Consider the following 26,560-nt stretch of genomic DNA (forward strand, 5'->3'; position numbering starts at 1 on the left):
TCACAGGTTTTAAGACAATTGCTAGAGAAATACGCAAACAGCAGGGCTGAAAGAGGCTTAAGATAAAACCTTGGACCTGTTCCTAAACACATACTGCCTAGCATAGTGCTTCTGCCATAAGGGTACCATTTTGCTAGATTTATTTGTGAAACTGGATCTGACATTCTTAAACTAGGGTCATCTATTCAGTTAACCATGTTCCTACAACATAGGTCCAGGATCAGTAATTTTAAGTCTATAGAGAAGAGTCCCTGTCACCCTGATTCCTGTGGTGAAGATTCTGCACAGCTTATGGGTAAAATTACTGTATATTTAGTTAGTGCATTTACCCCTAAGTACTTCTTATGGCTTTCTTTCTACAGTGGTTGCATGTGGTTGTCTGAAGAACTGACAGGTTGTGAATATTTTCTAGAGGTTGCTAGTCTATATCCCTGATTTCTCTGCTCTTTTGAACTTCAAAGAAGCAGCAGCAGATGGACTAGCCGCTAACATTGCAAGAGAAGCTGAAGCCTGAGACAGCTCAGTTAGGAACTGGCTTGGTTTCTAGCCACTGGCATTTCTATCAACCCAACTCATCCCTGGTACTCTGTGGCTTCAGGCATTTACCGCATCATTCACAAATGCACACTAAGTTTTAACTGTGACTTGGCTCTTTTCTCTAGTGTCAATGAACAAGGTCTCAGTTTATTAAGTCTCAGTTTATTAAGAAAAAATCATACCTAAATATACATCAGTTTTGACAGATCTAAAATAAACTGACCTAATGACTCCGCCAGTATATTGCTCTAGTGCAACATCACAGAGCAGATGTAACTAACTGAATAATTTTTGGTATCAGTCTCAATTTTTAAAGTTACATTTTAATGCAGTAAGTTAATGCTTCTTTTTTTTTTTTCCCAGTGATTTCCATGACCTTCCACTTTGAGAGGCTAAGTGGTCCTGAAAGGAATGATATTTCTGTTAATGAGAACAGATCAGTGAACATTCATTTCTAAAGCTGTACAAGTGCTCATTCACAGACTGTATGCACTTCACATTCTAAGGAACTTGAGAGGTTAAAAAACATCCCAATGTGAATGGCGCATTTTTGTCTCTGGCACTGAAATCCCTTTTTCACTAGGAAATATAAAAAACCCCTTGAAAATACGATATTCATTCCTCTTCAGAAAACAAAGTAAGTAATCCATTCAAAGGAACTCAGGAAGTTACTGTTTGAATGAGTATTCTAGGTCTTATCATTTAAATTGTTGCAATTAAAAGTGCATTATCTATTTAGAAATTAGCTAGAAAAAGCATTTAGGAAGGCTAAAATGAAAACTGTATTTTTCTTCAGCTGTAACCACTACAGACATCAGCCTAAAATTTCAGAAGCTGGATTTAAAGAAGAGCAATTAAAGATTAACATTTCTCATAAAAACAGTGAAGCAGAACAACAAAACCCCTGAAATCAAAACAAAAACCCAATCAACCATAAAAAAACCCAACCCTCTCCTCCAAACCTGAATAGAGCTCCCAGCCCACATGCAGAGGAGAGGGAAGTCCCTATCCTATACGGTCCATCAGACAGTGTGTGAAGCTGTCACTGAGGATATGATAGTGACATTTTACTCAGCCAGGTAGAGAAACATGAACCTGCCTCCCACAACTATCTCTGTCATCATGCCTCTATTGGGAGCGTTCATCTTCCTTCCCTTTTTGTTGTATTTGACTCCTTTCCAATTAATCCATCCTGGAGCTAAAAAGGTTGTATTGAAACTAGTGTTTTCCCAGAGAAGTTTCAGTTTTGAAAAATTAATTATTTTAGATAACTATTATTCCCCCTCTGGTGCCCCAAGATTTCTCCTCTGATCTAGTCATGTTTCTTACAATAGTAAAAGAACAGAATTCCATGGTTTTTCCTGCCCACACAACCATATTGTAAAGCCTGGTAGTAACCATATGGGATTTACTGTTCCCTGAAATACCATGTAGTTGCATTACCTTTCATGGAAAGCAAGACTTAATTAAGCCTAATTTGTAGAACAAGAAGCCTCATTTCCCCGCTATCTCAGAGTCTACTTCCATTCCAGCCATTTCATTTTTTCCACAGACTTCAGCAGTAGTAAAATCTCTCTATTTTATCCTACATTTTACAGTACTGTGTTATGGAATGGGAAAGGTCCAACAAGATATAAAGCAAATGGTTGTAATGCAGCTGCTGCAAGAACATTATGTATTAAAAAAAATGAGATCTTAACCCACTACCAAAAGAAAAATAAGGCTTTTCATAGAACATTATTCAGTATTTGAATAAGAGTTTCTGGCAAAGTAGCAGTTTCATTTTTCACATATTAAAGTCACTATATGAACAATAATTATGTTCAATTAGAGTAAGTTCTGAAAGCCACTAGATAACAAGCCAAGCTCAGCAGCAACAGCCTATTGAACTGTCTGTCAGTGTTATTTTCCTGGGACTTGTCATGACCTCCCGTTCTCCAAACACGCTGGCTCTGTGAGGCTGAACATCAGTTACTGACGTAAGAAATAATGAAGCCCTTACCGTGCTCCAGCACTTTCAGTGGAAACCAGAAAAGAATGATGGAATGGATCAGGGCATTGATGCAGTGACCCCAGAAAACCTGAGGGAAAACAAACCAAGTCATCAGTAAAGTCCAAAACTCTTGACCTCTCTCTAACTCCTAACAAACACTTCATTGTGTAGTTTAGAGTCAGACAATGTTTGTCCTGAAGTGAAATACCTAAACTTCTGCAGGATCTATTTCCTCCTACAATTTCTGCTCTTTCATAAGAAAACACTGGCCCAGTTGGATGGTTTTATTCTAACAATTTAAAATATAATAAGCAAGTATGCTTGCAATTTAAGATCTCTGCCAGAATACAGCAAACAGATGGAGTCACCCTTCTTTAATTACATCAAAGAATGATTTTTAAAACATTCATTCAGTACTATGGAATACTCTGTTTACTTTTAATGGGCAAATACCTTCTGCTACAGTTTTTAACTTCTAGATAATGTGTTCTGCACAAGCTAGAGCTTTAAATACTCTGAAATCTCCTCCCTAAACAAATCATACAGCTTCTTTGATTCAGAAGTGTATTTAGATGTGGCTGTCATAGAATAAAGATGGTACTCAAATAGTGGGATTTTCCAGCATTTAAATAGCAAAATGTGTTCTTCAAAACTCAAATAAAGAAAGTCAAAATTTAGCAAAAGAACCATGGTAATAGAGCTGCACTAATTGTGAAAAAGCCCTTAGTAGAGAGCATTGTGCCAACTCACAATTAACTAAAATCCTGGCGATGTTATCCAGGTTCTAAGGAAGTGGTAAACTCATCAGTTATCCGTAGTTGTGAACTGAAAAATCATACCCTTATTTAAAAACAAGGGCTTTTTCTTAATAAAAAAATGTAACCCCTGAAAAGAAGTGAGGGGCAGAACAATCCTGATCTCAGTGGCTAGCATGAAGCAGAAGTAACAGCAGGGAATAAGTTATTTTCTAACAAGACCGACCTGGAAAATACGAATGCTCACGACTATTCTTCAAGAAACAGACTTTCCCTTACCCTTGTGTTGAACCCATCTGCATTTTGAGTAATTTTGTATAGCTGTGGAAATCTGAGCATGCTGTCTTGAGTACACGACCGTTCAAAAATTCCCAGAGTGAAGGGTGGCAGCGCTGTGAAAATCTGTAAGGAAAGCAAATACTAATTAAAAGCAGCTATTAGTTTTAAGTGGACCTCAGATAAAATTTCAGTATCTAGACAATAGCAAAATTCCCACAGACTTTAGTGAAGACTTATTACCAATTAGCATGTCAATTGACATCATTTTCAAATGTCCAAACAAATCCAAACATTAATTTCAGCAATTCATAACTCTCAAATATTAACATATGAACAAAAGAAACATGAAAGAAAATTTGTATTTTCAACCAATTGCCTTAATCTAGAAATGGTAAAACACATCAGACTGCAAAGGAAAGACAACGTCCTTTTTCAAAAAAGCCTTGTGGGAATGGGTTCAAATATAGCTGCAGTTGTAGCCATAATTAAATATGTAATGTGCTTAACCACAGCTAAGTTTGCAGACAAAGCAAATGTGGAAATCGCATTAAAACAAAGATCTACTGAAAAACAAAGGCCATTCTGTATTACGGTACTTTGGGGATTCTCTGGGCAGGCATGAACTGATAGGAACAAATTAACTGCAGTATGTGTCTGTGCTATAGGCAGACACTTAGATGACCAAGCCTCAGAAGCTTTCCAGGAGAGACAGCAGGACACTTTGCCAGAAGCAGAGTAAATTAGTCTCTGCTGAGTCCCACATCACTGCTGTTAAAGTGTTTCCAGGATCTGAGGCAGCTCATTTAAAGCCAGCTTGGGTATCCACGTTTCTTGTAGTCTACAGTGCAGGCACAGAGTGAGAATACCACCAGTGTGCATGTCTGAATACTAAATGTTATTCATTTCCCCTTACATTAACAGTTTATATCGGAAAAATAATTTCTAATCCTATACATACATATATTTTTTAAGAGTTTAAGAAGTGTTCTTCAAGTTAAGAATCAGGTTGAAGTTCTGAGCTGTTTCTAGTGTGCAGGCATGTTTTCAAAACTTGGGCTGTCCTCCCACCAGCAGCGAGCTGGCAGTTGAGTAGACAAAGGGCAACACAGAGGCCTAAGGACTAGCAAAAATCAATAATTACATCCCTAGATCCAGCAGAGGATGTGCTTCTTTTGCTCATAAAATGATTAAGTAGATGGTTAAAATGGCAGCAGGCTGGGGGCGGTGAAGTGAAACTAAGACTACTGGTCCAATATATTCCAGAAAAGGCTATGTTCTTGCACTGCTTTAAGGTATCTCCCCAAGTTTCCTGTGATTACTGGGGCATTTACATTCTCAGTTGATTTAAATCTTCCAATGCTTTTGTTTCTGAAGGTAAACCTATAGCATGAACCAGTGCAAAAGCCAGAATTACAATGCCACTATCACTTCCTACACTTCCTATTTTAGTGAGGCTACTAATAAAATGAAGGGTTAACCTGCACAGAAGAGAATGGCAGAGCTAAAACAACTTGAAAATTCAGATCCTTCAAATGGTGGAAGTCCCCAGTATCCTACCAGCACTTGATCCTTCATGAGCCCACATGACCAGTCCTAATTTTAGAAAATACCAACCTTACAAAACAAAGGTTAATTTTTACTTCAATGATTCTAGAAAATCAGTTTCATCCATGAGCTTTATATAGGGTAGGTAGATCCACCACATCAGGTTTAAGGATAATAGACATAAATATCTAAACATGAATGACAGAGACTGAGCAACAGTCAGGAAATGAGGGTGAAAAGAATCAAGGCAGTGGAAAATCCTGGAATAAATATCTTCCATAACAAATATGAAAACTTGGGGAATATGAGGGTTTGTGCCACCGTTTTTAAGATTTATGTGACAGGAATTAAGTATTCTCATTAATATTACTCAGTGATAGAGATAATTTGCTGGCTTTTTCTGTATTAGGATGTCTTTGGAATGAGTATTCTTAAGGAAAAAAAAATTAAATTTCCTTCTTCAAGAGAGAAATACAAAGGATTTTTCAACACTAAGAGTCCTAGGCACCTAGTCCTTATAAGTCTAGGCACCAGGCCACTCATCAGTGGCATCACACTATAAAGGTAACATCATTGAAACACCAGCACAGATCTGTGGTATGCCATGGAATGTGGTCCCACAGGTCCTCCAGACATTAATCAGTGTTATTGATTACATAATATTCTTGATTAAAGTGATAAAATCATACAGCACATGTGGCACTCTGCAGAGCACAATGAAAATCAAAAATCACTTCTGGACTGACACATCCTGTTCTTGGTTCAAGTGAAAAATGCCAGTGGCACAGTAGTGGTACTTCCTGTCCTGTATCTAATGTAGCATGAGTCAACCCAAAACATCTGACATTTCTCTGAGCATCAGTTGTACAGAGTCTGAGAAAAACACGAACCCCCAAAGATTTTGTACCTATTTTGAACATGAACAGTCAGCAGAATATCCATACAAAAGACTGAAGAGAAAATTCAATTTCATTTTAAAGCTGCCAATTTTCCATTTAAAGTTGCCAAAGGAGGAAACATTAGGCCAAATGTGTATTTTCAAGGCGTTTTCCCAAATTTAATTTTGCGATAAAAACACCATCCAAAATGTATCTTTATCTACCTTAGAGCAGTTTCAAAATGGCTTTTACAAATGAACTCACCTTTCCTGACGTACATCCAAGACACCTGTGAGAAAAGGGACACAAAGTACTATAGAAATCCATGCACTACCAAGTTAAAACACGTAGCACTTACCACATTATACAGACCAATGCACCATCGCTCAAATAAGATCTGCCCAGAAAATCCATTAACGAAAGCAAACCAAAGCTGAAACAAACACAAGTTACAAGCAGGTTTAGATTATTGTACTGAGCTGTACTATACTGAAGGTTTAGCACTAGTGCAGTACATGTTTCCGTTTACAGTAGAGGAGAAAGATGTGGAACACATACCACCACCTGGAGACAGCTGCCTGTCATGCTCTAAAACTAATTATCACCAGTGACAGGCAGTTATTCTCTTCTAAAGTCTTACATTTTAAATACTGCCAGAGCACTGCTTGTTTAAAATAAAATACTCAGGTGATGGAGCAACTTGCTGTCTTTGCATCATGACTCTAAAAAAATAAATGGCCTCAACTATTCCAACATCCTTATTGCTGGCGAATTAACACGCCTGAAGCCAGAACCCAACCTCATTTGCATCATGGTTGGCAAAACCCAGAATTTTCCAGGTAAGAATATTTTGATGGATGCTCTGTTTGATTACCATGTGCTATTTTTACAGTCCCAGAATTACAGTGATACCAACTTATCAGCAATATAATTGTAATTACATTTCAATTGTATTGTCTACATTACATTGCTCTGTAATAAACCATCAGTTTAATACTTAAACATTATTAAAGAGGTTACTCAAAGAGGCTGTGGAGTCTCCATTCTTTGACAAGTTTACAAAGCCCATCTGGACAAGCCCTGAGCAACCTGGTTTGAATTTAGCATTCACCCTAATTGACACAAGAGGTTGGACTAGATGGCCTCTAAGTTGCCTTTCAACCAAGGGAATTCTGTAACGCCACAATCCCAGGAAACCACTGTAAGCCGTAGCGCATAGCTAAACTCTTTCCGGGATTTCCTTGGACCTAGCTTCCTTAAGCCTATTTCTTGCCTTGATTAAGCAGCTTTTTGAAGCAAGAACTCACTACTGGGTTGGAACAAAGTTCACTAATGGCCATTGAAAGAAGCTTGGGAAAGAATACAAGAAAGGAAAGCATTACATTTTCCCAAGTAAATTGGAAACTGGAAGAATAATCAGCAATTTAAGGGCATCCTTAATCAGTCTGAATTGTTACACTTAATAATGAAGGATTTCTTGTGAATTTGTGCCTTAGTCCCTTTTAAAACCCACACTGTACCATGGTACTTCATTCAAAATTAATTCAACATTGTGTATGGGAACACTCTCCCTCCCAGCCCCTTTCAACACGTTTTGCCTTGCATTTACTTTACAAGTTCACATTGCGATGGATGCACTAGGTATTGCAGAGCAGCCAAGTGATGCCCATGCCTATTCCCTTCTCACTGCACAATGGCACGCACAGCCAGGCATCTTTCCTGACACCATTCTGTCACTCACGTAGCAGCACTCTCCTACTACCATCATTTATTCTCTGGCTCATTGTCCCAGCAAAACAGCTCAGATGATTATTTAACTGGATGTCATCTGATCTCTTCTCTGCTCCCATTCAAAATGGATATAGAGTAATTAGGAAAGAAGACAAGAGAAGATGACAAGATTGGATCGAAACCTACAACTGTTTTCATAGATGCAATATCCAACCAGACTAGGACTCCTCAGCATGGGACAGTGGGAACTTAAGGCAAGATTAAAATACTTGTAAGACAGACAAGAACAACAAATAGCTGTTCAGATAGGCACTGCTGTCCAGTAAAAGGACAGAAGACAGACACATTCTATATCCTAACTTTTTTCATGAACTCTACTGTACCTTGAAAGATCACTGCTCTCTAAATCTCACTTTCAAGAATCAAATGACCCAAAGCAGCATACCGACCAGTCTCACACTTACACTTCAAATATACCTCAGCACTTCAAATGAAAGATAATGATAGATCTTGGGTACAAAGCCTGAGATCCCCCAAAGCAACCACAATTAATTTGGGGTCGCTGAGTAAAGAGCATGAGGGTTTCTTCTCCTAGGAAGAAACAGAACTTTAAACAAGCATATTCCCAGGTCTTCAGCAATGATGATCTAGGCATCTTGCAATTAATTGCAACTATGAATGACGGAAGCAATTTCAGAAAACATGAACAGCTCACAAACCAGAAGCCCAGCTGGCAACCTCAGCCTGTGCTCTGCTCAGTTTTCTTTACCCCACTGGGCAAAGCAAATGTTAAGGCCATTTATGACATTGGCTCATGCTATTTAGGAAACCACTGCTTTCTGAAACCACAGCCTCCTACAACTAGTCCTCCAGCAACAGAAATTTCTGATTTTCCACCAAGAGAGTAAAACAAAGCAGCCAAACTTTTTGTACCTGGCCTACAGCTAGGAGAAAAGCCCCAAGCCAGGCAAAGCTAGCATCTTAGATTCACACTTCCCCAAAAACATATTAGCAGCAATGAAGTGAAGATACAACCATATAACTTAGAAAGAACCAAAGTTGTTCAGATGCCTTGCAAGACAGCAGACAGTCAAACTAGAAGTGAAAAATCCCAACTCAAGAACCCAACTCTGCCCACCCAATTCATTAAAGAACCTGCTAAAGCCACCTCAACATTAGTCAGTTACTAGAGGTGAATATTGAGATGGAAGTGTCTGGCTGGTAAATGGGTATCTACATGTCACTATCTGAACTCTCCTGCAATGTTTTTAAACATTGGAAGATTTTTCTACCTGAAAGTTTTCTCCTTATTTCAAGGCTGCTGTAAGAATTGCAGGAATTAACATCAAGAAACCTCAATGTTCTGCTATTTCAAAAGCTAAATTTGAACTATTTTTCTTTTGGCAGGATCCATACAGGTGAAAATTAGAAGTGAGAACATTCCCAGTGCTTACACAGGTATGCCAGCACCACATACTCCAGAGGACAAAAGCTGCTGCAATTAGGATGTACTGGAAAATGACAGCGATGCTTGTCTTTTCCAGAGATCCACGTTCTCCAATGCCAACTTAGAGGAAGCATGTAGTATACTTCCTCATTATCCTAATATCAACAGTAAAGCAGGTACTGTTTAATACATACATTCATTTCAAATTTAACACAAACCATAAACCGTCATGCCTGGTTTAAGGACCAGCTGCTTGTAGAGAGAATATGGTACTATTTAAGGTCAGAAAAGAAAGAAAGAAAAAAAGACCAACACAAAAAAGCCTCCAACTCAACACTCATGTTAACAAAATGTACTAAATATATTTGAGTTTGCAACAATCCATGCTTGACTCAGACTTAGTAAGCTGGTAGGAAAACTTGCCAAGTCTGCCTGGCTTGCCAAGCTCCAGGGGTTCATGGGGCTCAACTCCAGTACTGCTACAAACAAATGGACCCAAAGTTATTAAACTGCTTTTCTGGCTGGAAAAAAAGAAACTGTTTCACTTTTAACTACTACCTGGCTGCCAAAAAGCTGGAAAAGCTCAGCTACAAAATACGTATTTTTCTCCCAAGGAACAAGAGATCCAATTTAAATGTAAAGAGATTCAGACCCAAGGCTGAAATCTGGCTTGGTATATCGCCGTGCTTGACTATAGCAGATATTGCAAAGATCTGAATCCAGTAGGTACTGTGCACAAAAAAAGTGGAACATGTTGCAAACTGAAAACTAGTCCATTCTCCTGCCTTGAAGCGTGGCCATGTTCAAATAAGAAACCCTGCTGCTGAAGTGCTCGATGCCAGCTGTGATGTGGGCACTTTGCCATCAGAGAAGGAGGGGAGGAATCAAACTGCTGCCTCCTTCCAGAGGTCAACAAAAGGCAACAGCTGGTAATATTTGGTTAATATTGACTTCAGCTGCAGGCAAACCGAGGATCTCTAAGCAAACCAGCCCAGCACATCCACCTGCTCTGGAGTGTATTTTGAGAAAAGATCAACTATTATTTCAAAAGTAGTCCCACTTGAGCAAGTTGGAAAGCAAATTTTAATTGCATTATCGCTTCATGCATAATGAAGCGATAATGCAACACTGATGCCTGAAATAGTGGGAAGTAATTTATTTCAGTGCTCTAAGGCACTGGGATAGCAAATCATCTATTTTAAATATGTGTATTTATGAAGTCTTGATAATAGACAGCTTAACGAGTACTAGAAATGTTTTGCCAATTCTGCTAAAGGGCACAAAAAGCTAATGTAGTCAGGGTATCAACAATTGCCACAGGCACCAATTATAGCCAGGCTGGATGCCTTTACTATTCAGACATGAGTTGAAGTCTCAAAATCTCCTCTCTCAGCACACACACATTTTGCATGCTCTTACCAAACAGACTCATTTACCATTTGCCCAATAAAGCAGGTTTGTGTGTCTCCTGTGCAGCTCATTAATAATGTATCCTGATTAAAAATCTCTCATTACAGATGTCTGTCTCAATGCCAAGCTCTTAGTCCTGCCCAAAAGCACACAGCCTTTAAGTAATCCCTTCATTACAGAATGTACAGCACCAATTTTATAATATAGGTGAAGAATCTTATTAATAAGATTTGACAGGGTAGGCATGGCTGCCCAAGACTCACTTTACTTGCCAATGAATATTGCCCTTGCTCTGTTTAGTTTCCCCACCATTTATTAACTCTTTGCTGAAAACAGATTGGTATTTTTCAATTGGAAAGCATTTGCTCTATGCCCGTGTACCCCAAACAAGCGCCCATTTAAGCTTAAGATTCATCTCCAACCTTCTCCCCCAGTGTTAACAAGTATTTTTAAAGTTTCTTGATTATTTTTAAAGTATTCTTTTTGTCTCATTAACACCAACCCCCTCCCCCCCCAATACAATGATTCAAAGCTTGGTCAGATAAACATATCAAAGCAACCAATAGAGGTTTCCTGGCTTTAAACAATAATTTATTAAATAAGCTTGAACAGCTGTTATTTCTTCTGTTGCTGACTACGGATAGTTTATATTTCAGCATACTGAAGAGCACAGTTTTATCAGCTTCATCTTTCTCTGCTCATATGCAGGAAATATGATTTCTTCCTTATACATGTTGCTTCTGTGCTTCTCCATGTGACTGTTGACATCCTTCCTCCAAAGCACAGGTAACATTCAACAGGAGAGGCAAGTGCAGAAGAGAAGCAGCATGAGGGGCAAGAGGAGCACCACCCCACAGTTACACAAACTGCAATTCTTAGAGTTTAAATCCTCAGAATAATCCTTAAGACTTAAATAAGAATTAGTAAACCTCTGGGTTTTTTTCCTCATTAGAGAACAGCCATATTCCTTGCCCCAGGACTTCTAAGCATTGTGGAAAGATACCACATCTGCAGATGACTATGTAGTATACATCAAAGGACCTAGCCATTAAGACACAAGAAGATTGCCTTTTCCAGCAACATTTGGCCTTGATATGCTATTAATGTGTTTAAAAAAGGAAAAAAAAAATAACCAACAAAACATAGTAGGCCATCCAACTTCTCCTTTACAGTGCAGCGGTGTTTCTCTTTGTGTTCCTTGAGTTACATGAACACCTAATCAGTATACCACATTATGCATTCAGTATTTATGTCACTGGTAGAATGAACATGCAGCCCATTGGAACAAATTTAACAGAGAGTTGTAACTTTTTTTTTTTTTTAATCTTAAAAAGCCAAGTAAAGAAAGGGCAGGCTATTTCTCCAGTTCTGTGGTGTGAAGTGTCCCAGGGACTTAATATTTTTCCAGCGCACTAACTCTTGCAGAAGCAAGCCTATGATAATGCGATTAGAATGGCTTTGTTGCCAAAGGGCAGATGTACTTGCCCAAAGATGTGGTTAAACTCAGCAGCTCCTCTGAACATTTCCCTTTTACAAACAGATCCAGCTCTTTTCTGAGTTTATTTTTCATCCTTCCTTAAGTTTCCTGGAGTATCAAGAAAGCTGACACTGCTACACTAGGATTGACTCATCCCTTACATATGTGACACCCTAGGGGTGACAGGACTCACATACTGGCTTTTAAAAATGAAATGAAACTCAGGACAGTTCAGTCAAGCCCCTTAAGGATGCAGAGTTCCAGCATGCCTGCCTGCTCAAGGCAGTCCAAACCACAGCCAGAGCAACACTATTAAGACTGATGATGCTGGGAAGTCTACCATCATTATCGTACAAAGCCAGTAGTGCCCCACTCTTGCTGGAAGTGATGCTGAGTTGGCTGGAAGATGCCAGCTGAGACAAAATAAGGCAGGAGCTTGCTGGCTACATCTACCTCCCATCCCTACACTTAGGGGAGCAAGGCAAGCTCAGGTGCTTGGTTGGTAAGCTGGAAACATGCCAGGCCACTGTCTATGGCTGAACAATGGAAACTCATGCTATGAACTCCCAGTACCTTCTTTTACAAAACAAACACTGTTCTTAACAATCCTGTCTTTAGCAAAAAGAAAGTAGCTCTAAAGAAAGGTTTCCATGGATATGGAAGAGATTCTTATACACACAGCAGCAGTAAGTGCAGTGTTGGAGCTAATTCAGTAAAATTTTTGAGGGGTACGGTTTTTTCCCCTCCCAGATTTGCCTCATCAACTTCACCTGTCCTTGAGTACAAGCACACCACTGTGGAACCAAAGTACAATACGACTATTAATAGCTTGGCATGTATTAATGAGAATTTATGGTATCTCCTCAGCATGTAATCACTCCAGACTGGTCTTGATACAACTTTCACAACTGTGTAATTGACCCACATCTCACAGAAAGAGATAAGGACATGATATTACACAGTTTTAAATGACCTGCTGGCTTGTCTGAAACTAAGTGGTAACAGAAGTGTTTTGGGTTTGTTTTTCTTAATTTGTTCTATTATCTATTTAGTTCAGCAGTAGAGAAGATGTAAGTTTATTTATACTAATAGGTGAGGAAACATTAACAACTTCAGGTAACTTATCCATCTGAAATTTTGCTAAGCATTTGGAACCCACTAACAAGAATGACGTTAGAAAGCAAGAAAAGCAATATTTAAAATAGAAGATTAGGGAACTGTGGAAAAATGATGCTACTACTGTTACCCAAGTAAGGGCAATTAAAGGAAAGCACAGAAATAGCTACAGAAAAGATCAACGGCCAGCAAATCTAGTATTGGATGTACCAGCAAAAGGAAAGCCAACAAAACACACAGCACTCCATGAGTGAAGTCTGATAACGCCGCAAGTCAAAAGTCAGGCTAAATCCACCGAGCCTCTTCACACCTGGGCTGTGCACTAGGGCTCAACACAGCCTTAATAAAGCGCATCACCACAAACCTGTAACAACAAAATATTTCAACACTTCTCATACCTAAAGAAGAACACAGAGATCAGAAGCTTTAACACAAACCTGGCCCAAGCAATGAGCACACAAAATGCAAAAAACCTTGAAAACACAACACTCTGTGCATTTGGGAAGGAAAGAGTGGAAATGGCAAAAAACTAGTATCTAAATACCCACACTGGGATCTTTTATCCTTGTGGAGCTGTATTTCTGTGGGACACTGGTGGAATACACTTGGTCCCACCCAAGCTGGATCTGGCCTTACTGTAACACAGATTGTCACGTACACATACGTACACTCCCTGAAGCGAGTACAATCAGTCCTTCTCTTTACCATCACCGTATCCTGTTTTCACATCCAGTTAACTGACACAAAAAATCCCCAACCTGGACCTCATTCATGTAGTACCCTGGGATAGTGCTGCATAGAAACACATAGTAAAAAATTCCTTGAATCTAGAAGCACTAACCCTGTAGCAGCAAATATTCTCAGGATAGAGGAAGACAGAATTAAATTAAATATAGGACTATGGAATGCTGTTATTCATTAAAAAAAAAAAAGTACTGCTTTTGCTCTTGGTTTGCTTCTTTCCGTAGCACTGTGTAGCTGGCAGCTTCCACTTCAGCTATATGTAGCTTACTTAATGAAGCAGGCAGTTCCCAATCCACATACCAAGGCATTCACTTATATCTGCATATGGTACAAAGGGCACTAGGATGAAAAGCAATAAGGAGATCAATATTCATTTAATGTAGCTAAAACACAGTTGTGAAGTCTTAGTTCTTGAGTATGAACCTAGACAATGTCCTGAAGTGATCAAAACTATTTTAAGATTTCCAAGGACCAAATGCATTCCCAAGTACTGACTGAATAAAGCTGATGGTGACCAAGACCCTATCACTATTCAGCTCCTATTTTATAGGATGTTTCACTTCAATCCTTTCCCTTCTTACTTTTATTTGCAGAAGTCCCTTATGTTACTTATAAATGCAGGTTCACAGATTTTGCTTTTCTTGTCACCACATAAAGGAATTCTTCTGCAGAGCTGCTGAATTAAGTGTAATAGGAGCAGTTCTGTAGCAAGGTCATTTTAGGTCTGGAACTGCAGTCCCCTTAGGATTCTCTATTATGGCTGCATGAACTGCCAGGTTCCCCTTGCAAGTCTGCTTTCCCCCTCTTCCTCCCTATGAAATAAAATTTATTCTCTGTGAGCCCTTATGTTAAGCTACTTTTATCCAGGAAGTTTATATAAAGTTTTGTGACAGCTCAAAACTCAAGGAAAACAGCAAAATTAGCAACAGAAAAGCCAGACCACTATAGAAACTGTAGCTCATCTTCTGTTATACTCACAAGAGTAAACCTTTACAGCAGTAATCACAGGAGCAGCCCATGGTTCTCATTACCTGCAACTCTATTAGCATTGAAGCACAGAGACAACATTCTAGCCCACAACTACCAAGACACAATGAAATCTAAAAAAGCCCCCTAGTATTTATCTTACTTATTTTCCATTTTTATTTGTTAGTACAGTAATTTTCTTGGTCAGTGGGACAATCTAAAACCAGACAGGACTTACCATTTTGGTTTTTTACACAGCTGCTTTTAAACATACTACCCCTTCCCTAAAGGCTCCAAGACTAGTTCACAAAAGGTCTCTCCCCTGCTTCTCTTGCCACTCTTCTCATGTGGAAAATACAATATTGGTAATTTCACCCTAAATTTATTTCTTTACATGCTGGCAAAAGCTGAAAGACTTGGATGCTAAACATCTTTTGCCAAAATATGCAGCACATTGAAAGCACATGCAATCACTTCACTGGCAAATGACTTACTAATGTACCTCTCACTAAAGAAATAATGTTTGAACTCCTTTCAATAAGCGATTAGCTTTCTTTCACTGCAATACATGCAAGTAAATTATTGGTGTGCCTTTAAAGCATTTGCTGTATTTTCTGATAGCGTTGATTACAAAGAAAAATCAGAGTAGCTGGGAAAAAATACCTTGGACAGGAAAAACCTGGAAGTTCATACACAGGGGCAATGCATTCATATGATTGCTGAACCCAGTTCAAGATTTCATTACGTGCCTTTGGGATGGTATTGCACACTCACTCACTACACTGAGCAAGCAACAGAGTTTCTTTTTATGAATGACCCTCCTACAAAGGCTGGGCAGTAAAGGGGAGGCTGCAGTAGACAGCCGATGTTTACTACAAACCAGTTTCTAGTTTCACAGCATTTTGCAAATGAGTTTTTAATTGACGCAAATTGTTGTACCATTACCTTCCTGCTGGGAAAACGCTTCATGACCAATGACCACCAAATTGCCTGTGAGCTCAGGCCAAGGATAAACCTCTGCTTTAGCTAGATTCTCACCAAGTTCCACAAACACACAGTAAGACTGAGTGGTTATACACAAGGAAGATCTGAGATGGTGACAAGATGTTATACACAAGGAAGATCTGAGATGTACCCAAGGTGACATTCACAGGATAAGATCTACAAATAAGGTTTGAGCTTAGGCAATGCTGTAAGTAGCAACTCTGAGAATGAAGATGTATTTGCCATCTTTTACGCAACATGGAACAAAAATTCATGAAGAAAAACTAACCACAAGCTTATTTGAAAATTAGGCAAATTCATATAAACTGCAAAAATCCTACCTGTACGAGACCCAAAGCTACTTCAGAAACAAAGTGCATTTATACCCTGAGTAGAATTTCCACAAACTAACTGCAGTAAAGAGCATGAGTGTCGCTAACTTTCAATACAGCAGACAGTGGGAAGCAGGGAAATACACACAGAAAATATCCACAGCATGCTTCACTTGACCTACACAGAATAGCATGACTTCAGCTGCTGTGTAAGTCCCTTCTAGTCCTTCAACAGTAGTTGTGCTTCAGAACTAGACTCAGGTGCAGAAAAGCACCTAAAGAATGCAAGAGGGGACAAACAGATTTTTGATATGATAAATTAATTGAATGCAGGGGAGATGTGTATTTACTTCCTTGTAAAGCATTCTCGGGACAATGAGCTCTTCAGAACACAGCAGAGGCTCCAGAAAAAAATTCTTCTTTACAGAAGCCATGTATTGTATGAAAATTTGTCCAACTAAATCACAGTTATGGTTTTTCCCCATTGCATTCTACTCTCATTCTAGATAGCATCAGCATATATCTTCAGGAAAGTAGTTCCCCTTGGTGCAGAATATAGCAATTTAAGCCGCACAGCACACTATGTAAACTGAAGGCAACCACAAAACAATATAGAGTTATCAGCTACCTGTATAGGGAGACTTCTGATCCAATCATACACATTATCATTTCTTTTCATGCTTTGAAGCACATAGCAGACCTCATAAGATCTTGGCTGCTGGAGAAAGTGATCAGCTCTTTGAAGGAGCATCTCAGTTCCAGAAGGAAGTGTAGATGCTGACTTTGCATACGAATATCAGGACAGCCATACCCATTCAGACCAATGGCTCATCCTACTTCACTGACCACCTTTAACAGTGCATGCATGCCAAGCCCTAGGGAAGAAAATGGACCATGCGATTCCCAGGTCTCAGTATGTACAAATATCCAGATTTGTGGATATTCCAAGTCTCCTGTGCCTTGCATATGCAGTAACCTGCAACAGCTCTATTTCTTGGTCGTTTTCTGCTCCCTCATAAGCCCTCTGTAAACATTCTGAAACACAGCATCCTTTAACAAGGAGATATAGGTAGGGTTCAAACAAGCACAAGCCCTTACATGAGGCAGAAAACCAGTGCAGCAGTTGACAGGTTTATTTTGTAGGACCTACTTACTTAGCAACAAGGACACCAGCGGTGTCCCTGGTAAGACCATCTTAAGGTCCTTTCCAACCCTAACTATTCTGTGATTCTATGAGTCAAGTAAGATTGAGGGAATGACTCCTCAAATTTCAAGAACCTTATCAGCCGGTTAATGCGCTATATTGAACAACACTTTGGTAGAGACAAATTTTTACCAAGTCTACCTACAGAATAGAGCTGTGAAACTGTGGTACCCTAGATCACCTACAGATTTTTTTTTGCCAGAATGGGGAAATAAATACTTCTTCTAAACAATGCTGCTAGCAGCTTAGAGAATTAGTCTTTTTCTAGACATCAGAGAGATTTTTGCAGTAGCAAAATCATTTAGGGCTATGAAATCTCTTTTCGCTGCATAGAGCCCACAGCTAGTCTGAAATCTGGGACGCTCAATCTATGCAGTCCTTTGAGCTACATTGACAGGCTTAGTACCCTCAAACATCCTCTTATCTAGTCCTATAGTCACACCATGAGACCTCACTGATGCTATAAACACAGACCTCATTCTGTCTGGCACTTCAAAGTTTTTTAAATCCCCACACAGTTGGTCTACTCAGACCAAGGACAGAAGTCCACGACAGTCAAACTCCTACTCCTCCAGGTGTTAACACTGAGCAAGCCAGTCCACATCTATAGTAGGTGACTACCTATGGTAGTCAGCTCCCTGTAAGAACTGAAAACAACCCACAGCATAGCTATTGCTCCCTCAAAAGACACTGGAGACCCATCTGGAATTAAACAAGGCAAACATCCCAGCCTCCAGTCTCTCAGGAGCACTTTTTCAGAAAGAGTCATTTCAACAGCAAATAGGATATCACAATTGACATCAACTTAATGTTTCATTTAAGACTACATCTTCCATACTGCAGTACAACAATCAACTCAATTAATTTAAAATGCAGGTTTTAAGTCTGCGGGACAAACTATCCAGGCCATCATTTCAGTTTAAATCAAGCTTAGGGTGCTCACAGAACATTTGGAACCAATTTAAGTGGATTTACAATCACACTGCAGTTAAACCACTGTAACTTCCTTGTGGAGGCAAGCCCATATGGCAGGCAAGGGAACATTTGTTTATAGTTTGGATGACTATGTGAAGAAAAAGAGGATGTCAGAAATAGCCTTCACTTCACTGCTTGGGGATTTCAGCACTGAAGATTGAAAGGTGGGGGAAAAAGCTTATTATCTTGCTTGCACTACAAAAATATTAGAGGAAACTTTAAACCGCTTTACACTGGGATCTGTCTCAGTTGCTCAATTCTAACAACAGAGAATGCACCACCACATACAGCCACGTCCAACCACTTCAAGGGAAATGCATCCAGAACTGATATATCAGATCTTCTACCCTTAGTGGCCTAGGCATTTTTCAGGTGAAAATATTGATTATAATTAAAATTTTAGGGTTAAAAACATTAATTTTACTTAATCCCCAGAAACACTATCCAACCCATTTTCACTGCCATAAAGTTAGATCTTCAGATAATTGTAAAGATGGCAAGTGTTTACTTGCACCAGTTGTATTGCAATTGGAAGTTTTTTGCTCCAACCTCAGAACTGTCATGTGTATGACATGGCTAATTGTTGGGCTGCAGGAGGCTGGAAGTCCCTTGTAAAGGGCAGACACACAAACCTTTGGTCCTCAGTGCCTTCAGTCATTCCTGGAGAGCTATCCTCCACCTTGTTTGTCTCATTAGCATCAGGTTGTAGCATGAATACGTGTTACCTCTGCTCAGATATTGCAGTGTCCTAACTAGAGACTAACTGAATATTTTCTTGCCAAAGGGAAAAGTATTCGACAAGTTAGGAGGCGTTTCCTAAAGTAAAAGCTACAGCAGCTGCATTTTAATCACATCAATTGCCCCACAAACAACATGCCCTCTCTGGGGTCAAAGTATTTTTCATGTTGCTGAAACAGAGCACAGGTGATTTCAACCTTTGGCTGAAATGACCACCCTGCCCCAGACCTACAGCACAACCGATTTACACATTTCAAGACTTCAACCTCAGATACCAAGAAACAGGTGACTATATTCAATAAAAGCTTTTACCTTCTGCCAAGTGTAGGAGATGCAACCTGAGATTTAAGGAAGTGAGGAACTGCCAGGGCTACTCTTGGGTAATTTCTCATATTAACAAGGCACTTTGCTCAAGAAATCAGTTTATATGAATACATGGAAATCACTGGAAAATCAGAGCTCCCAGCGAAGAACAAGCTTCCAGTAAAGAACAAAGCATCTGCACAGCAAATAAAGGACATTCATTTTATACAGCAAGTTTGCAGTATGACATAGGTATGCATACTACCGGACTGTAAAATCAACTCACATTCATTCTTATGGATAAGCCTGCAGTTAAATTGTATTTATAACCAAATATTGTACTCAAAACTGCTCTGTTATAGTTTTTCCAAAGAATTACCAGAACAGGAAAAAGAATAATGGTAGTTACAGGTTTTATCTGCGCTCAGTGTCAAGGTGTCTCAGATAAGGTATAACTCGCAGCTCATGGAAAATTCATTTTGCTTCATATGGAAATTTTAAAATCTTTTGAAGTTATTCCTAATACAGCACAATGCTTCTCAATACAGCACTAGATTCAGAACCATAACCAACAACCTCTTACAAGGATGAATCGTGTATCTTGAAGCAAATCCAGTATTGCAAAATAGCTTACACCTTGGCTAGTTTAATAAAGCAACAAGTATGTCACAAAGAACACTGCAAGCTATTTTTCATGGCTGAAAGTGTTCCTACTTGCCCTATTATAGAGGGCAAGTAGGAACATTACTATTACTCTCTTAGCTATTACTCTTCTTAGCTTGCTCTTCATGCACTGCCATTAGCTTGCCAAAATTACAGATATTACAAGCAAGTTACTAGATTCCAGTGTTCCCAAAAGCTATGGAAGACAGTTGTGTAAAAGCTGAGTAGCTCACTTTTTCACTATTACATATCTAGCAATTCCTCATACACTTACACCAGATTAAGGCAAAACAGAACCCTTGTCAAACTGATGACACAAAATGGTAATATACTTGAGACTACAGTATAGCAATGACTAAATTAGTTACATTTCTGGAATTCTTAGAATAATCTGCTAACTACAAGCAGCTTAGTTGTTGGTATTTGAAGGCAAAACCAAATCTCGCTCTTCAAGACCTTCATCTATAGAAGTAGTTAATTAGATCATCTTCCTTGCTATTGAGAGGGTTTTTAGTATTGAGCTTCTAAAGAGTTACTAACATCACTACCTTCTTGTCAGCACCAATATAAAAAAGACAGGAAACCAGCAAAGCATCTTCCCCTCTGAAAAGGTGTTTTCCCTATCCTGGCACCTGTATTGTACAGAACCTCTCGTGGAATAAAGGAACCAGCAAAAGGAAGGTGTTTTCCATTTACTAGAAACAGTTAGAAGCCAGAATTCAGATGGGTACCTGATAAGAACTTCGGCAAAAAAATAAAAACACAGCTGAAAAGTATGAGGTGGGGGGAGAGGGGAAGGTTCACACTTCAAAAGGAAAAGGGCCTTGTGCTTAGCAATGATTGCTGAAGAGCTCATGGAACTTTCTTTTCTTTGTTTTGTTTTTCAAGTAAAACTGATTTATAAGCCTTCTGCAAAGAGTTCTATAGTTTAACAAGTTAGCCCACGGATGATGCTTTATTAATGGCATGCATCAGACGTTATCATTGGAAAACTGCATAGAAGCCCAGATGTCTAGTTTAAGACCATTTTTACTTCCTACATTTTCAAAACACTGCATGGGGCGTTAGCTGCACGACTCAAGATGAAATTAATGAGACTCATGCAGCTACGTCTGCATATGCCGCTTTGAAAATACAGAAGCACTGTTTTGGGTTCTGTTTTCTGAAGCTCTTCCTGGAGTGATTTAAAGCTGGTTTTTTCCTCTCAGTCTTTTCTCTAAAGGTCTTCTGCACCTCACCTCACCACATCTGACAGATAAATAGCTGAAAACTTTGGACACATCAGTTTTCAAAGACTCCAGTACTCAGATCTCGTGTGGTACCATGAAACCAAACAGTAAACAGGCAATTAAATTCAGCCAATTGTGTGTATGTGCTCAATTTAACTGCAATAGGTTACTTCAAATCAAACTCTGCTGTGGGCACTGACTGGAGTTACTACTTGGTATCAACATATGTAATTTATTATGATTGATTACTACTTACTGTAAACCACTTTAATAGCCATATATGAACAAACTTAATAAAGGTTATTCAGGTTCAAACTGAAACTTCAGCACATATATTGTATTACACACCACACAATTCCTATTGAAAAGCCATGCCATAAATTGTAGATTAAGGTAAAAAAGAACCTTATAAGATATGCACCATTTATAACCTATTTTAAAAAAGGATTTTGCTGTATTTCTGTTGATAAGCTGTAAAAACATTTTCACTTTATTCTCATCATTTGAGATATTTTAAAATTTAGATGTCCGTGTTTTCTTTGAGCAGGAGTGCTAAACCTTCCCTTTCTGAGCCTATGAATTGACTGTTGAAACAAGAACCACCCCCAGTCAGCTGTCAGTTTCCAAATCTGCCTTCAGGTCCAAACAGTCCAAGCCTGAGAAGGAACCAGGACTTTAATGGTCCAATTCAGCAGCAAAATTGCAGCAGAAGACAGAAAAAGAACATTAAGATTGTTACTTTTCCACTTTCAGTGCTTGTGATTTATAGAAAGAGATGATAGAAGACACCATGTAAATCCTTAACAACTTTATAACACGTCCTCAGAGAAAAAAGCAAGTGAAACAAGCAGGATCACTTCAGGGAAGCCTATCTAGATCAGAAACAAATAATGTGAAGAAAAAGGACCACATGTGGCAGGCCAGTAAGAATAACTTCAGAAAATAATGGCAACAGAAGGATGCCCTTCCTTCATATAGAAAAGATGGACATGTGTAACCAACTCTCCTGATGCGTAAGCTACGCTTACAAGTAGTGTTCACAATCATTACACAAGCCATGACCTCATGAAAACATCCTCGTAATGGTCAGAGATCCTCCTAACCAGGAGCAACATGATAGAGACTACCACAAATGAGAAAGCAAGCTTCCCTTCCCACAGGTTTAGCCAGCGTGACAATTTCTCCTCAAGTTTCATGCATTACTTAAGACCCCTGGGCCCTAGAGAGACTCATTCTAAGTAAAAATACACACAGAGCGCACCCTGTGTCACCCTGGTGACAACCTGTCATCCTCCAGGCATTCTCCAGCTGTCAGTTTTGAACAGTACTGGTTAAATCCTTTAATGCACTGAAACACATCATGGAATAAGACCTTCTTAGATTCAGGTGCATTAGGTTTTCATATTCTTTGCTGAAGAGACTAGATTTAGGTAAGCATTTAAAAATAGGACAGAAAGATGGGCAGGTGGCTCTGAGACATAACATGTCACCACTGCAGAGCAATTTGGAAGAAGAACTGCCCTGATCCTTCCCCAAACAATAAAGCTGGTATTGATGAAAATAACCCTAACCCTAGATTTAGCTTGTTCTACTTCTTAACATGGCTATTACACCTCAGGACACAGTATGAGCAATGCTGCAAGCAGCATCCTGTAGCTGATTGTTGTAGACCCGGTATTTTTTTCCTTTTGTCTAAATGCAGGTGGGTCTGACTGTCATATAAAGGAGCATTCTTTTAAATTTGGAACTCAAGTTTACAGCTTTGGGGACAGATCAGAGCTGGAAAAGAAGTTTCTACACATTAGTGGTGGCCAATGACATCTCATGTTCAAAGCTATTGACCTGAGAAAGCAAGAGTACGACATCAGAATTTAAGAAGCTTAGCAATTTCTGATAAACTCCTGTCAAAACAGCCCAAATACTCACAGCTGTATATCACTGCCAGCTGTATCCCAGTAAGGAAAAAGACTGACACCTTGCTTGCATTCCAGAGGCAACCATCCATCCAAAATAAATCTCTGTTAAGACCTTCCAAGAATATACTATTACCCCTGTGTAGATGCTGGGTTACATACACAGCAGCTCGTCTCCAGGACATCAGAACAAATACATTTTATTAACACATGGGGATGGGACTAATGAGCTCAGTACATTCTATACCAAAGCAGACACCATTTAGGATTGCTTTAGGGAGACATAGCACACATCACCAGGCCAACATATAGTCTGGTCACAGTGATTAGAGTATCACCATTGTTGAATATAGTCTATTTGCCTGGGTAAATGTCCAAGGGCTAAACCCAAACTCAAAATCTCAGCTCCAAAACATTTTTTGATTCCCAGTCATCCACGCCACACAGTACATCCACACTACACAGGGTAGCTACTACTACAGGGTAGCTCAACTTTTGGAAAGAAGTGCTTGTTCTCTTTAGACCAAAAAAACAGGTATCACTTCTGTGGGGAACCTGCTTCAACTATTGCTCTTGATAGATAATGCAGGAAAAACCATACCAAGTTCTGTTAACTGCAACAACGGGCCCAGAATAGCAGCACCTTTCTGCATGCAGCACATATGTACCATCAGGGTAAAGTCACTATACTCACAGTAGTGGCACAGCCATCAAGTCATCCTGGATATTTTTATAATTAAAATACCCTGAAAATAATTTGAGACTTGTTAGATGCCCAAGAGAGATGTAAGCACAGAACTACACACTGTGGATATAGCTGGTCTCTCCTAAGCAGTACACACGAATAACATGACAAACCATGCTCATGGCAAAAACATTTAAGTTTATAATAATAAATAAACATATGATAAATATAATAATAAATAAATATAATCAAAGTCTGGGAGCAAATCATAGCTATGTCTTCAGTACATTCAGTGGGAAGGGACAAAGTGTGATTAATGGCATCTAATAAACAGCATCAGCAATATAACTAGAACTACTGCTCAGGTAAGTAAGTTTTCAGGACCTGGTTTGTTTGTTTGTGGGTTTTTTTTATTTGGTTGGTTGGGGTTTCTTCCCCTCAAAATTTGTTAGTGCTTCCTATCCATTTTGATTTCAGGGCATCAGCCAGTGGAGAAGTCCACTCTCATTCCACAAAACACGAATCATTTTGAAGAAACATTAATAGCAGAATGAAAGAGTTCTTCCATGCACTGAGTATATGACAGTCACACAATATAAACCACAGAAGTTAATTTACTGTTTACAAAGCTTATACTGAAACAGGATTGTATTTAGTCAACAGTTACCTTGGTCTGCCCCATTTCTTCTAGGGAAAGCCTTGCTCCAGTGTAGACCCTGGGCTGTTAGTGTTTGCAAATGGCATTTCTGAATAATTTCTACAATTAGTACTGAGGCTCAATCCATTTACTCTGGACTGCAAGAAAGCACCTACACTGATGCTAAAGACAGGGGCCTAAGGTATTTTATTTAAGTATGAATCAAGGCAAAGCCAACCTTTTAAAAGGATACAGAAGAGGGTCATGGGAACAAGACGATCTGTGTCAGCTCATGTTTGCTATTTCATAGCAGCAGATCCACTGCTACTCCCACCCTTACCAACCCATAGGAGATTTCTGTCTTTTCAGTCACACTCAAAGATGACTGAGCCAAAGAGACCTGAGTGGTAGAGATAGAATTTGGGGCACAAAAGAATGACATAAATAACATTGCTGTAAGTTCTGGCCATAAGTTGCATACACTGTAGATTTTGTCAGGTGCAGCTCCAAGTAGAGTTTAAGAGTGATTACAGAAAACAGCTGGTACCGAGGGCAGGTTTTCTTGTACATACTAATAAGATGGCCTTTCAACAAAATTTTGCTTTCCAACAACAAATCAACGTCATCTCACTCACATGCATATGTTCTAGATAAAATACAACATCTTCAAGCTGTTGTTGACCTTTTAGAAGTGACAGCAGTTTACCTTAAACTTTCTATTGCTACATGAAGCAGATATCAAAATATTGGAAAAGTGACCAGAAATGACTTGTTGCTTCAAGAGAAGTTGTCATTCTAGGGAAAAAGCAAACGGTGAGATGATTTGATTTTCTACCCTTTCTTTTCAACTGCACCAAGTGCGAACATTTTACACTCATATCACAAAGACAATTGATTTGGCTTCCTCAGAGTAATTTCCCTAAAGCTACAGATACTCTTTCAGAAGATTTGATTCATTCACAAAGTTTAGTAAAGAATTAAATTCTTGTTTCAGGTTTTGGGAAACAACCATCACAAATTCAAATGTTGAAAATACTAATTGCAATACCCTTGTTCTACTCTATTCCTTTTAAATTTTCATCAGCAACTGGTTTCTTCTAAAGCATGAGAGAAATTAGGAACTATCAAGTCTGACACATTTCAACTACATAGCCTCCTGCTGAACATACAATGGGGATTTCAAGATAGTTTGGGAAACTAGTTTAGGCAGGAGTAATGCAAACATAGAAATAGCTCCTCTTTGAGAAATATATCAAGGATACAAGGGGATATGTGCATCCAAGTGAGTCTGTTCAAAAGGCTTGTCAGGAAATAGCTGGAACTCTGATCATTAATAGAGTATGTTAGGTCGTTAATTCACAGTGGAACTATGCTGGACTTCCAGCTGTTTGAAATACTAAAGAGAAAGCTGGAAGACTTTTTATTTTGGTACTATTACATTTTTTATCCTTTTCCTCCCCCCCATACTCTTCCCAAACATGGTGGAACAGCTTATATAGGTACCCTTTCTGCTTTACAGCAGACAGTAAACATTTTTATGGATAGTAAAGCAAGATAGATACCTTCAGATGGTACACATGCAAGCATGCACAGTCAGTTAAGAAGGAAGCCTTTCATGGACTGGAAGCTAAAAGCCTACAAGTGCTACAGAACATGTGCACTTCTAGGAATACCTTGAAATCCCTAATTCTTCTCTGATTTAGTTGCAATTAATCTCAGATGATGCCGCAGAGAGCACTTGAACAATGCTACTGTCGCCCCAGATGACTTTCTGGAGATGGAACTTCCTAGAATAGTTGGGCAAAACCAGATAGTTAATTACTTTGGGGAACATATTCAAGCAAAAACTTGGAATGTAAAAAGACGTTTTTCCTTTCTATACTAAATGATTTTCTGCTAATATAACTGATCAGTTAGAATATTTTTTGTCTATTGCCACAGCAACCCAATGAACGGAACATGAAATCCTGTAAGATACATTACCACTCTCTGTATTGGTATCAAAGCACAATTGCAACT

General features: G+C 39.0%; 1 protein-coding gene across 3 annotated transcripts in view; it reads right to left on the minus strand.

The window, feature by feature from the left end:
• The window catches only part of ATP8A2 (ATPase phospholipid transporting 8A2), a 335,578-nt gene that overhangs the window by 108,385 nt on the left and 200,633 nt on the right, over window positions 1-26,560 (minus strand). For all 3 annotated transcript variants that reach the window (XM_061374620.1, XM_061374621.1, XM_061374622.1), the window contains 3 exons: window positions 6,346-6,420; window positions 3,565-3,687; window positions 2,540-2,618 (listed from right to left, as the gene is read on the minus strand). In XM_061374620.1, the coding sequence (XP_061230604.1) occupies window positions 2,540-2,618; window positions 3,565-3,687; window positions 6,346-6,420 (277 nt within the window). The remainder of the gene's footprint in view (window positions 1-2,539; window positions 2,619-3,564; window positions 3,688-6,345; window positions 6,421-26,560) is intronic.

The sequence above is a fragment of the Neopsephotus bourkii genome, unplaced genomic scaffold (assembly GCF_033783945.1).
Source record: "Neopsephotus bourkii isolate Nb327-2 ecotype Australia unplaced genomic scaffold, CSIRO-AGI_Nbou_v1 NB_1638, whole genome shotgun sequence".
NCBI lineage: Eukaryota > Metazoa > Chordata > Aves > Psittaciformes > Psittacidae > Neopsephotus > Neopsephotus bourkii.